Consider the following 14899-nt stretch of genomic DNA (forward strand, 5'->3'; position numbering starts at 1 on the left):
CTCTGTAGCGGCAGAGAGTAGATCGAAGATAACAGATTTGGCATCTCTGTAGCGGCGGAGAGCAGATCGAAGATAACAGATTTGGCATCTTTGTAGCGGCGGAGAGCAGATCGAAGGTAACAAGATTTGGCGTCTCTGTAGCGGCGAAGAGCAGATCGAAGATGATTTGGCATCTCTGTAGCGGCGGAGAGCAGATCGAAGATAACAGATTTGGAGTCTCTGTAGCGGTAGAGAGCAGATTGAAGATAACAGATTTGGCATCTCTGTAGCAGCGGAGAGTAGATCGAAGGTAACAAGATTTGGCGTTTCTGTAGCGGCGGAGAGCAGATCGAAGATAACAGATTTGGCATCTCTGTAGCGGCGGAGAGCAGATCGAAGGTAACAAGATTTGGCGTCTCTGTAGCGGCGGAGAGCAGATCAAAGATAACAGATTTGGCGTCTCCGTAGTGGCGGAGAGCAGATCGAAGATAACAGATTTGGCGTCTCTGTAGCGGCAGAGAGCAGATCGAAAATAACAGATCGTTGTTCCTGAGTTTTCAAGAAGCAAGTTGAAGATAGCAAATTTGACACTCCTGAAGACATCAGAATACCTTTAGGGAAGATGAGGAGCAAGATTTTGAGGTTTAGCCAGACCGGGCAAATTTGGTCCTTTTTATAATCTTTGCTCTATTCTCGTTACACGACAATGAGCAAAGAAGGGCAGCTGTAAGGCCCAAATTTTGCCCGGGGCCCAATAAAACTAAACCCAAATTAAACCTAGCCCATTACCCAGTTACAAGCCCAAACCCAATTTTGGCCCAACCTAATCCCATTACACTAGCCCAACCCAAACACACAAAAAAAGTAAATAAATAAATAAAAAACCTTGGCCACCTACTCCACCACCCTTGTTGGCCACCCACCTTGGCCACCTAAACCACCCCAACCACTCCACTTGTTTACAAAAAATTTATTTGTAAAATTTGGCTATAAAAGCCATTCAAGACTTTGTTTTTGGGGTTTTTTTTTGTGTTTTTTGGAGGGTGTTTTTTTTGTTTTTTGGAGGAGGTTTGTTTTTTTGTTTTTTGGAGGAGGGTTGTTTTTTGTTTTGGAAAGGCTAATTTTTGGAGATTAATCAAAGATCAAAGTAAAAGAGGTTTCTTTTGTCTATTCTCATCTTAAGTTCTTTGTTTGTTTATTGTTTTCTTTTCAATTTTATTTTGTTTTTTTTTATACGAAAGTAAAGATAAAAGTAAGAAGCTTACCCATATTTTCATTACCGAAAAAGGTTTTTTTTTTTAGGTCCGGCCGCCGTGTACGGTGGCGCCGATGGAGGCCTGTGGGGGTCCATGACCGAAGCAAAGCCAGACCAACGGCCGGATTTAGAGAAGAGGGAGAAAGATAGTGGAGAGCTTTGTTTTATTTATTTATTTTTTATTATTTTTACTATTATTTATATTATTATTATTATTATTTCTCATGTATATATTATTATTTATATTATTATATTATATATGCCCTCTCCATATTTATTTATATTATTACTATCATTATTGTTACTTCTATTATTTTTTATTTCGACTACTATTTTATATATATATATGTATTATTGTTTGTATTATTCTTATTATTACTATCACCCTATTGTTATTACTTTACTTTTGTATTCTAATATATTATTAATATTACTCATATTTTCATTATTTTTGCTATTACTATTATTATATATTAATGTATATTTTTATGTATATATATATTTATATATAGTATTGTTTTTTTATTACTTTAATTTAATATTTTTATTATATTTGCTTTTTGTATTTCTATATTATTATTATTATTATTATTATTATTATTATTATTATTTTTATTTTATTTTTATCATTGTTTGTGTTATTTATTTATTTACGTATATATCATTTACTTAAGTTTTTATTTTACTTTTCATTATATTTGATCTGTGATTATTTCGCGTGTTAGCTAATTTTTGTTATTCTCGTCTCTTATTTTATTTTATATTAATGCATCTATTAACCTCATGTATATTATCCCGCTTTTTTTATTTTATTTCGATTTACAAATATCACTTTATGATTTCTAATTCTCTAAATCTAATTCAAGTTAAATGAGTATATTCCAAGCCGGTTTATAATTATTCGTTTAAAAATTCTTTAAAACGGAGACGATGTTCGATGTTTAGCAATTCGGGGAATCGTGCCCTATCGTGTTGGGTTGCAATTTCTTGTTTGCCCAAAATAATCGGATGTCTCTTTAGAATTTCGTTCATGTTTTCTAAAAACCTTTTAAAACGAAGGAAATGTTCGACGTTCGGCAATTCGGGGAATCGTGCCCTATCGTGCTGGGTTGCAATTTCTTGTTTGTGCAAAATAATCGAATATCCCTTTGAAATTTCATTCACGTTTTCCAAAGCGAGACAATGTTCAACGTTTAGAAATTCGAAGAACCGTGCCCTACCGTGTTGGGTTTTGATTCTCTCGTTGGACTAAATAATTGGGCATCCTTTTGCGGTTTTCAACATATAAATTTTTGAAGTCAAAATTCATCATGTTTTCGAGGGCTTAAAGGATCATGTCCTATCGTGCTGGATGTGATGTTATATTCCTCTTAGGCAAGAGAATTTTGATGACTAACTTGAGTTACTCAAATGTTATTAAAAAGGAATCACATTTCAAAAACATTTTTTAAAGCTTAGACATAAAGATAGTATTTAATCGATTGGGTACCAATTTTGGGCGTAGTAAGGGTGCTAATCCTTCCTCATGCGTAACCAACTCCCGAGCCCGTTTTCTAAAATTTTTGTAGACCAAAATTGTTGTTTTAGTAAATCATAAATGTTTTATTAAAATAACCAAATTTTTAGGTGATCCGATCACACCAAAACAAAAGATCGGTGGCGACTTCATGCATTTGTTTTTTAAAAGTCGATTACCCCTTTTTTTTAAAATTTTTAAATTTTTAAATCGAGGAATGGTTTCGACAATTATTATTTAAGCCCTTAAATTTTTTTAGAAAAAATTAAATTGGTAAAGGTAAAATTGTACTTTAGCCCCCCTAAAATTATAAAAATTTGATTTAATCATATAAAAATTAAAAAGATGTAGACTATAAAAAATTAAAATTTCATTCAACTTCCTCTAAAAGATTGTTCTGGCTTCGCATCTAATTTTGATCACTGTTTCGTAATTTTATGTTAGTTGTATCACAAGAATCTAATGTGGTCGGTTAAATATTAACGTGACTTCCAATAATGTTAGTACCATATAATTCAAAACATTTTTTCTTTTTATTATTGTTATTTCACTTTCTTTTTACTCGTCTCTCATCTCTCCCTCTCCCTCTTTCTTTTCTCTTTTCATTTTTTTTTCTTTTCTTTCATTTTAAATTATATGATGTTGACATGGAAATTATGTCATCATTTTTGGGCCATGCCAGATTTTCATAACACTATTAACGTCAAGTAATGATGTAATGATATAATGACTAAAATTTTATAAATTAATAACATTAGTGACCAAATAAAATGACATTATAGATAGTTTCTTTGAAAATTAATTTATCTTTTATTTTTCCAATAAATACCCAAGTTTATCCTTCCTTCAAGCACAATTAAATTCCCAAATTTTCTTTATTTTCTTTGTTATAATAAATGTCAATAATGACGATAGAATGATCACAAAGCAATAAGAGTTATCATTGAATAAAATTTAAAAGGGACAGGTCAACATACCATCACACGTTGTTTCTACAATGATGACATTAAAATATCAAGGGTTACAAAACAAAAAATATCTAACGGTTGTAAATAAAATGATTCTCACTAATGATTATCATTAAATTCAATATAAGATTAATAAGTGTTGAGTATAAGTGTTGAGGGACAACCATAAACCCCAGACATGGGCTATAAAATAGACATAAATGATATAAAAAAAATTTACTGCGATAATTTTCAGCATAGATATTGGTATAGTCGTTAACTACAGTATCAAATGAAGGAATTATATTAACGTTTTGGTTAAATTTTGTTATTAGTATAGTATTTATACTAGACGTAAGTTGTGTTTATTATTTCTATATTTTAATTTGGTCATTTTTAGTTTTAGTTTTTTTGGAATTTTAAAATTTCAGTCATAACCAAATATAAGCTGTTAAGTTAATTATGTTATGCTATTTTCAAAATCTTATCTGATAAAAAAGGAGGCAAATCAAGGGCCAAGCAAAAGCCACCCTTGAATAAAGTGGGTTTATTGCAATTTTAGATCCTCATGTTGTTTTTGTAATACAATTTAATCCTCAGATAAATTTTTAAGTTCCTTTGACAACTTATTATTTTTCTAGCCTACCAACCAAAATTTCCTAACTTCATGGTGATAAACATATTGTCATATGTGTAATGTCATGTTAACTTTCTATTTCCACATATTACTAAAAAAAACACAGTTAATGGGTTTAACGACTATTGTTTGCTTCAAGATTGGAATTTCAAAATTTTAAAAGTATAGGGACTAACAATGATTAAATTAGAGAACATTAACTAAATCTACAACTTTACAGATCATACAAAATCAATGAAAAATTTAATTAAACAAATTTGACTATTATCATTTGAATTAGAGCTAAAAGTTTAAACTTTAAATTCATAAACTTAAGCATAAGGGAAGAATTTGAACCCTTGTTTTCTTCCCAAAAAACACATCAACGTTATCCATATGTAATTAACGTTGGTGCTTCCTTAAACTGTTGCTGATATTGATATTTTCTTTTCCTTTTGAAAAATTTATCCAATCAAGTGTTTCTCGTTGTCTATTATACATACTTCCAATTCTCGTTAATTATCAAATTTATTAAGTGTTGTTATTTATGTAATGTCATGTCAATTTGTTATTTTATTTACTTACTAAAAATTTAGTTAATAGATTAAGGATTGTCATTTGTGTTGATATATATGGCTTTAGAATGATTAAATTAAAAAATATAAACTAAATCTACAACTGTAAGTATAATATAATACTAGTAATTGAATTTAAACAAACAAATTTAACTATTGTTTTTTGGGTGAGGACTAAAATTTCGAAATTAAAAAAGTATATAAATTAAAATTGATCAAATAAAAGTATAAGGATTAAATCTACAATTTTCATGAAATAGAAGAACTAAGAGACAAAGTTTAACCTTTTTCTTTTAATATTAATATCATTATAGATTTTTATCATATCTGTTTTTTTGATATAATGTCTAGAACTACTCACTGTCCTTCCCCAAACCCAAACCCTTAAATAGGAGGATAATACGTTTCAGCATACTCGACTCAATGTGCTCCTACACTGGCAACAATATCAATACTAATAAAGTTAAGTCACAATCGATAAGTTTAATTTATTTTAAAAAAAATAGTATTTATCGACTTGGGTATTTTCTTCCCCGACGAATCCACCAAAATTCTGTAATCGTTTTGAGTGTGCGCTTTTAATGAATTTGTGCTCATCTTTGAATTGATAATTAAGTGTGTACCTTAGAGCAGAATTCTCCTTTTTTAACTTTTTTCTAAAAGTAGGGATGACGATTGTAAGAATCTAAGTTCATAGATTTTATATTATTTTAAACTAGTGGATTGTGTATATTAACTTTTAATTATTTTTATAAAATTAGTTTTTATATAAAATTTTTAACTAATTTTCTCAAAAATTATTAATAAATTGAGAAGATAATGTAATTAAAAATATTTAACATAATAAGTTATATTTAATGTTATTTAATCTTAAAAATATTTAATATTAAAACAATACAAAAAGTCATCATAGTTTATATTATAATATTGTAATTAAGTAAAATTTTGAAATAAAGAGATAATTTATTTAAAATTAAATTTATATTTAATATATAAAAGGTTATAAATAAAAAATGTATGGAATAAATTTAAAAATTAAAAGACAATGAGTAAAAGAGTAATTTACTCATATTAAAAATAAGTACTTCAAATAAAGAGCATCACGTGCAAAAAACTATAGATAGTATTTAGTGCTATTTCATGTTTTGATTCTAATGGAATGTGATTCATTATAATGTGATTGTTAAGAACGTTTGGTATACAATGAAAGGTATGGATTAAATTATTAAGGATGTTGTATTATCACGTTTGGTTTACTAAATACTTTACTAAAAATATAATGATAATTTACAAAGTTACCCTTATTAAATAAAAAATATTCATGTATTTAATTTTTATAATAAAATTATTCGTAACAAATATTAGGGTTAGATATTTAATTGATAATTTTAAATTATTATTTTAATTGAAAGTAGAATTGTTTTAAACTTGTATTGCATATAATTTCTAAACATAATAATGCATATATAAAATTATGGGTATATAAAACTTGTTTTGGAATAAATTTAAAAAATACACTTGAATTCACGTTTTATTTTAGCTAAAATCTAAACATATAGGTAGGCTAACCCACAATTTATACACAGAGTAAATGGAACAAATTTACCCATATTCAACAACAAAATTAACAAGTATTTTATACAAATATAAGTGCTAAGTCAAATTTTTACATTTATTACTAGACTAATACCTAAAACAATATAAAATAGGGTTCATTTTATCTGAATATTTTTAAACTTTTCAATTTACACGGAAAAATAATTTTCCCACATTTTATCATGGAAACCACATTATCATGTTCATAGGAAAATAAATAAATTTTGATATACCAAATGTTGAAATCACTTTCCAACTAATTAAATTATTAAGAAAATGAATATTTTCCATCATACCAAATAGCTACATAATGTAAACATTACTATTTATTTCCATGTATGATATATGATAAATTATTATTTGAGTCGAGATTAAAAATTTTAAATTTTAAATTTTAAAGAATATAGAGACTAAAGTTGTTTAACTCTAAAAATATAAAGAATAAATTTTATTAAATAAAAATATAAAGATTAAATTCATAACTTTCACAAAATACAAAAAAAATTAATTTAATTTTAAAAATTAATATTTAGGTACTTGTAATTTTTTCCACAAATAATCTATGCCATTAAATTTCCATATCCACGAAAATCCTATATGCTTTGGAGTGTGTGCGTTTAATAAATTTGACATGATTTTATTTCCCCAAAAAATCCATGCCATGTAGATATTTCCATATCCACCAAAACCCTAAATGCAATTTTGTCTGTGCTTATCTTCAAATTGATGATTAAATGTGTTAAAAAGTGGGGATGACGAGTGGACCAATAAGGTTACATCTTACACTTAATTGATAAATGTGTAGTAGGAGGTTTGTCTTCCCAAACTCGGCTCTCAAAAACGTATACAAATATTATTGTTTACACAATAATAGCCTACGCTGTGGGTCACATGATACAGTTATAGATATTCCCCACCAAAACATGATGAAAACGTGGAACAAATACAAACGTGGAAAATCCTTATATTTTTATTTTTAGTAATTTAGTTTGTCTACTTTCTAAATTTTAAAATTTAAATTTAACTAATTTTATTAAATTTTGTTTTTGTGATATTTTGAAATAAAAAATATTTATTTTATAGCCATAATTTTAAAAAATAACATTGTAATTAACTTGAATTTATCAAATAATAATGATGTTAAAATCTAAAACTAAAGAGACTAAATACAAAATATAAAGACTAAATTTTAAATTTTTAAAAGTTGAAAAACTTATCACATATTTTAACTAACAAGAATTTCAAGAAAGAATTATAAAAAAAGTAAAAGAAAATATGAATATAAACCATAAAATAGACATAGTAAATTGAATTATAATTTTTTAAAAATAAAGGTATAGTTTTGTTTATTTTATTAAGATATAATGTTAAATTTAATTCTTAATATTTATATATTTTTATTAATTTAAATTTCAATCTTTTTCTTAAAAAAGAAGAAGGATAAAGATCAAATTTAATAAAAATATAAGTATTGAAGGGTAAATTTATGAGTATAAGTTTGATCAACTAATAATAACTCAGAAGTCAAGGGTTTCCGCCTACCTTCGTCGATACCGTCCTCGGCCGAAATTTACAGTGTTCAAAATTCAAGTCCCTTGCATTTCTCCTATTTCAACAAATAATCCTACAATTTCTACACAGAGTAAATGAAACAAATTTACCCATATTCAACAACAAAAATAACAAGTATTTCATACAAATATAAGTGCTAAGTCAAATTTTTTACATTTATTACTAGACTAATACCTTAAAACAATATAAAATAGAGTTCATTTTATCTGAATATTTTTTTAACTTTCTAATTTACACGGGAAAATAATTTTTTCATATTTTATCATGGGAACCACATTACCATGTTTATAGGAAAATAGATAAATTTTGATATACCAAATGTTGAAATCACTTTCCAACTAATTAAATTCTTAAAAAATAAATATTTTCCACCATACCAAATAGCTACATAATGTAAACATTACTATTTATTTCCTTTTCTGATAGAACCTTGTATAATATATATATATATATATATCCATGTATGATATATGATAAATTATTATTTAGGTTAAGATTAAAAATTTCAAATTTCAAGAGACTAAAGTTGATCAACTCTAAAAATATAAAGAATAAATTTTATTAAATAAAAATATAAAAATTAATTTATAACTTTCACAAAATACAAGATAAAATTTAACCTAGTTTTAAAAATTAATATTTACGTACTTATAATTTTTTCCACAAATAATCTATGCCATTAAATTTCCATATCCACGAAAATCCTATAACATGATTTTATTTCCCCAAATAATCCATGCCATTTAGATATTTCCATATCCACCAAAATCCTATATGCAATTTTGTCTGTGCTTATCTTGAAATTGATGATTACATGTGTTAAAAAGTGGGGATGACGAGTGGACCAATAAGGTTACATCTTACACTTAATTGATAAATGTGTAGGAGTAGATTTGTTTTCGCAAACTGGGCTCTCAAAAACGTATACAAATATTATTGTTTACACAATAATTGCCTACGCTTTGGGTCACATGATACAGTTATAGATATTCCCCACCAAAACATTATGAAAACGTGGAACAAATAAAAACGTGGAAAATTATATTTTTATTTTTAGTAATTTAGTTTTTCTACTTTCTAAATTTTAAAATTTAAATTTTGTTATTGTTATATTTTGAAATAAAAATATTTATTTTATAGCTATAATTTTAAAAATAACATTGTAATTAATTTGAATTTATCAAATAATAATAATGTTAACAATTGAATATGAATTTTAAAATATAAAAACTAAAGAGAGTAAATACAAAATATAAAGACTAAATTTTGAATTTTTAAAAGTTGAAAAACTTATCACATATTTTAACTAACAAGAATTTCAAGAAAGAATTATAAAAAAAAGGTAAAAGAAAATCTGAATATAAACTATAAAATAGACATAGTAAATTGAATTATAATTTTTAAAAATAAAGGTATAATTTTGTTTATTTTATTAGGGTATAATGTTAAATTTAATTCTTAATGTTAAATTTTGGCCCCAAAACCACTATTTTTGAACCATATTTGACTCGTAAGTATTAAAACGGGTTGTTATAGAACTAGTAAAAATTTTGGCTAAAGAAGTTAAAGAATTTCAGAATAAACGAGTACCATTGGTAAAATTCTTGTGGCATCAATAAGGTACTAAAAAGGCTACTTGGAAATGTAACAGTCCAATTTAGACCCTAATCGAAACGGTAGTTTCGAGACCACGAATCTGAGTTAGAAAAAAATATTTAAATATTATTTTTCCCATTTATTATATGTGAATTAGCATGTGTAAAAGTTTTGTATGAAAATTTGATTGTTTGTATGCTTAATTAAATAAAATGGCTTAATCGCGTAAAATGAAAACTGATAGTTTAAAGCATAAGGACTGAAATGTTAGTGGCTTTTTAATATGGACTATTTATGTTGGAAATTTACCTTTTAATTATAGCATGGACAGCTATGACCTTAGTACATATTGGTTTTGTATTAATTAACAAAGGTTAATATGGTAACTTATGAAATAATATAAAATATATCATAACATAAATAAATAAAATAAGGTTTCACATTGTTTTGTTATTACCAAAAATAAAAGAAGAAAGAAAAAAATAGCAAACTAGGTATTCGGCCATTGTTGATTCAAATTTAAGGTATGTTTTGTTTCGGTTTTTGATAATTTTTACGTTTTTGAGATCGTTGCTTCGAGTGCTACCCAACCCATGCTTGAATTTTTGATTTTGGTGAATATTTTGAGTTATGCCAACAATGAATATTTGTGTTTTGGGATGTTTGATGATAAATTATGAAAGATATGTTTTGGATTAATATGTTGTGCGTTAGAGTTTTTGATGATTTTGAATTATTAGGACTAAATTGCAAAAATAATAAATTATTTATATATTTTTATTAATTTAAATTTCAATCTTTTTCTTAAAAAAGAAGAAGGATAAATATCAAATTTAATAAAAATATAAGTATTGAAGGGTAAATTTATGAGTGTCAGTTTGATCAACTAATAATAACTCAGAAGTCAAGGGTTTCCTTCTACCTTCGTCGACACCGTCCTCGGCCGAAATTTACACAGTGTTCAAAATTCAAGTCCCTTGCATTTCTCCTATTTCAACAAATAATCCTGTAAATATAAACCCTTTTAGCATTCTTTTTTTCGTATATAAAATTCAACAAAACACTTTGATCCAAATCCAAGAACAAGTTTCCCAAATGGCTTCATTTTTTAAAGTTATCTGTACATCCCCCAGTTCCCCCATTGCCATTAACAAAACTTCACGAATCAGGAGCAATCCTCCTTCATCATTGTCCATGATCCCTAGATGTAATGCTGTTAAAGAACCCAGTTTCGTTTCTACTCCTTTACAGCACGCTTACAGATATGGGAATCCCAATATCACAGTGAGTTTGTGTTTTTTTTTTTTAAATGTTCTTTCTTTCTTCAATACGGTCCTTGTATTTCAACTGTTTAAATTCTTTACAGGATGAGTTTCTGGATGAATATGCAAGCAAATTGGAGGGGTTCAAGCGAGTACTTAAACTAGTTAGTGAAGACCCTTTACAGGGTTTGACTATGATTGATGCTATCCAACGGCTAGGAATCGATCACCATTTCCAACATGATATTGAACAGGTTCTGCAAAGACAGTTTATGTTATCTGCAAATGGTAATGGATTTAATAACAATGACCTTCATGAGGTTGCCCTTCGTTTTCGGTTGCTCAGACAAGAAGGCTACTTTGTCCCTGCAGGTGTGAAAATTTCCATCCTTGGATTGAAGTTTTTTTCCTTTTTGGTTAACAATTCAAACGTTATAATTGAATCCTAAAAAGTATTTATATTCCATCAATCAGATGTTTTTCGTCAGTTTAACTATCAGCTTGGACATTAATTATTCGATTGAATTTAACGAATACGTGGTGTGTATCTATCATATCAACAGTTTATATTTAACGCGTTATCTTCTTTTATTTTCTTTCAAATTGTTAGAATATCCAAACTGTCCTTAGGGGATGTTTCCTTCTGGGATTCGAGCTACCATTTACCATTCAAAGTAATAGTTAGTTTAACGGAGGATTCAATTTGAAGCTTGGAAACCAATTTAGAATCAAGGTCATAGTATGAGGACCTCTTGTGAAATTAATCTATTGTTTTGTTCAAGCAGGAGTGTTCAACAGGTTCAGAGACAGGGAAGGCATTTTCAGACATGAACTTTGCAGGGACATCAAAGGATTAATCGAACTATATGAAGCATCACAACTAGGCATAGATGGAGAAGATGTTCTTGATGAAGCAAGAGAATTTAGTTCCCAGTCCCTGAAAAAATGGCTAATGGCCAAAGTGGACTTTTTCTCTGATAGGGCTATAAGGAACACATTGGACCAACCTTTTCATAAAAACCTATCAAGATTCACAGCAAGAAACTTGTTAGGCACTGATTTCCAAGGCACCAATGGATGGATAAATATCCTCCAAGAACTAGCCAAAATGGATTTCAATCTAGTTCAGTCCTTACACCAGAAAGAAATTGCCCACATTTCAAAGTAAGGTTTATACTTTTTAGGTCAAATTCAGTTTTGGTCCCTCTACTAGCTCAACTTTAGGATGTACTCCGCTTATTCCTCTACTTTTATGATATCATTAATTAGAAACACCCCCTTCAGTCATGTTATCATGATGAGTACAAAAAGGAAGACTAACTAATGACATGATAAAAATAGAGGATCAAATTATGTTACATTATAAGGATTAAATTCTGAATTTAAGCAACAGAAAAACCATAACCATAACTTGACATAATCTAAAAGCTAGTTTTACATTATCCAAAAATAAACCCAACTCTAATTTTCTTTTATGTTGTTTAGTTGGTGGAAGCAGCTAGGTTTAGCCAAGGAATTGGAGTTTGCTAGGGACCAACCAATGAAATGGTACATTTGGTCCATGGCATGCCTCACTGATCCAACCTTATCAGAGCAAAGGATTGATCTCACAAAGTCCATTTCCTTAATCTATATAATAGATGATATTTTTGATGTTTATGGGACACTTGATGAACTCACTCTTTTTGTGCAAGTTGTGGAGAGGTAAATGATGCACCATACATTTAACATATCATCTAATTAATATCAACATTATTAAAATCTTAATTTAAAATTGGAAATGTATATGTATATGTATATATATATATTTTTTTCTCAACCTTTTGGAATTGTCCCTTTCATCTTAATTATTTCCTTTTCCTTTCTTGGTAATCCTTTGATTGTTTTTGTTTGATGTATATCAATCATCTTTTTTTTATGAAAATTATTGTCTTTTGGTCTCCTTTCTTTTCTTCCTTTTTCTATTTTTCATACATTCCTCTTATCAACTTAGATATTTTCAAATTTCATCTTAATTATTAAAACTGGGTCTCATCTCACATCCATATATAAAATGTTTATTTGTTACATTTAAATATCTTATTTAATACCTTTAAAACTTTAAGAATTTTGAAATTTCATATTTAAATTTTACGATATGTGAATACTATGTTTATCATTTTGATATATATATATATATATTATAATAATTATTATATTTACGCTATGATTGTATCTATAACATAAAATTACATTATTTGAGATATACACTTTAAAGTGTAATACATGATTTCAAGTTGATGAAATTATTGATTTAATTAATTGCATGTAGGTGGGATTATGCTGCAAGTGATAAGCTACCTTGTTACATGAAAATATGCTTCAAAGCTCTTGATGATATCACTAATGAAATTAGCCAAAAGGTGTACAAGGAACATGGTCGGAACCCTATCAACTCCTTAAGGAAAGCTGTATGTATATGTCAATAGAATTTTTTTTTTCATGTCTAATTTACGATCCATCATAATTATAGTTAATATTTTATATATCTGGATAGTGGAGCACCTTGTTTAGAGCATTTTTGGCAGAAGCACGATGGTTCGATTCAAAGAATGTACCAAAAGCTGATGAGTATTTGGAGAATGGGATCATTAGCTCAGGTGTACATATAGTTTTGGTTCACATCTTCTTCCTCCTTGGAATTGGCTTGACTGATCAAAATGTGGAACTTATTGACAACAATCCATCCATAATCTCATCCGCTGCTACAATCCTTCGTCTATGGGATGATTTGGGAAGTGCCAAGGTATATACATAAACTGTTAAACTTATAAAAAATTATGATTAATACAATACTAATACTTATCTTATATATTAATTGTAGGATGAGAATCAAGATGGACATGATGGGTCCTATATTGATTGCTACATGAAAGAGAATCAAGGCATTGAAGTTGAAAATGCTAGAAAACATGTTATCAACATGATTGCCAATGCATGGAAATTGCTTAACCAAGAATGCATTTTCCAAAAATCATTTTCCATGACTTTCTGCAAGGCTTCTCTAAATATTGCAAGAATGGTTCCTTTGATGTATAGCTACGACGAAAATCAATGCCTTCCAAGCTTGGATGAGTACATGAAATCACTTCTTTATCAAAGTATACCCAGGAAAACTCTTTTATGATTTTTTTTATAATTAAGTTATCTTCTATACTTATTTTAGGGTAATCTACAAAAATAGTCATTTTTGTTTGCTTCAGGTTACATTTTAATCACTTATGTTTGAAACGTTACGTTTTAGTCACTTATGTTATTATTTTGTTACGAAGTAATCACTCTACCGTTAAGTTCTGTTATTTCTCTAACGGTAATCCTACGTGACAGTCCAACTAGATTTTAGGTGCCAACTTGGATTTCTAAATAGAATGAAAATAAATTTTTAATTAAAAAATTTAATTAATTAAAATTTTTACACCTAAACCTTAACTAAAAAGAACTGTTCATCTCCCATTTTTTATTTTTCTTCCATCTCTTCTTTTTTTCAATGATTTTTTGGTTTTCCATTTTTCCCTTAAAAACCAAGAAAATGAAAAAAAAAAACTTATTTGGAATCGAAAGGAGTTTAGAAGAGAAAAAAAATTTACTTGGCCTTTCCTTTCATTTCTCTATCAAAAGAAAAATAAAAATAAAAGAGAGAATATTTGGTTGGGTGAATATTGGGTTTGCGTAAAGCTCCACCGAAACCACCATTGATGAAGAGACAGAAATTGTGCTAAAGTGAATAGCTGCGCTCTTTCTCTCTCTCTTTTGTCTTTTATTTTTTTGTTGTTTGATGAACAAAAAAACCCAAATTTTAATTTAGGGTTTTTACTAAACAATAAAAAATTCAATCTTTTGTTTTTCAATATTGAATAAAAGAGATAGAGGAATGCAAAGAGGAAATACCTAAATCCTCCATTGAATCCATCTTTATGAAGCAGTCAATTTGATTTCAACTATTTTA

The 14899-nt window shown here is 27.8% G+C and overlaps 1 protein-coding gene across 2 annotated transcripts; it reads left to right on the forward strand.

Annotated features, from left to right (window-relative positions):
• The first annotated feature begins 10079 nt into the window (after positions 1–10079).
• LOC108452092 ((3S,6E)-nerolidol synthase 1) lies at positions 10080–14228 on the forward strand. 2 transcript variants are annotated; one of them, XM_053020135.1, is made up of 7 exons: positions 10080–10176; positions 11019–11286; positions 11700–12078; positions 12400–12618; positions 13226–13364; positions 13451–13699; positions 13778–14228. In XM_053020135.1, the coding sequence occupies exons 2-7, from the start codon at positions 11109–11111 to the stop codon at positions 14078–14080; spliced, it is 1467 nt and encodes a 488-aa protein (XP_052876095.1). In that variant the 5' UTR covers positions 10080–10176; positions 11019–11108; the 3' UTR covers positions 14081–14228. The 2 variants fall into 2 exon arrangements, with proteins under 2 accessions (XP_052876095.1, XP_017605326.1); XM_017749837.2 differs by lacking the exon at positions 10080–10176 and adding an exon at positions 10490–10936.
• Positions 14229–14899: the final 671 nt, after the last annotated feature.

This window comes from Gossypium arboreum, chromosome 10 (genome assembly GCF_025698485.1).
Source record: "Gossypium arboreum isolate Shixiya-1 chromosome 10, ASM2569848v2, whole genome shotgun sequence".
NCBI classification, from domain to species: Eukaryota; Viridiplantae; Streptophyta; class Magnoliopsida; order Malvales; family Malvaceae; genus Gossypium; species Gossypium arboreum.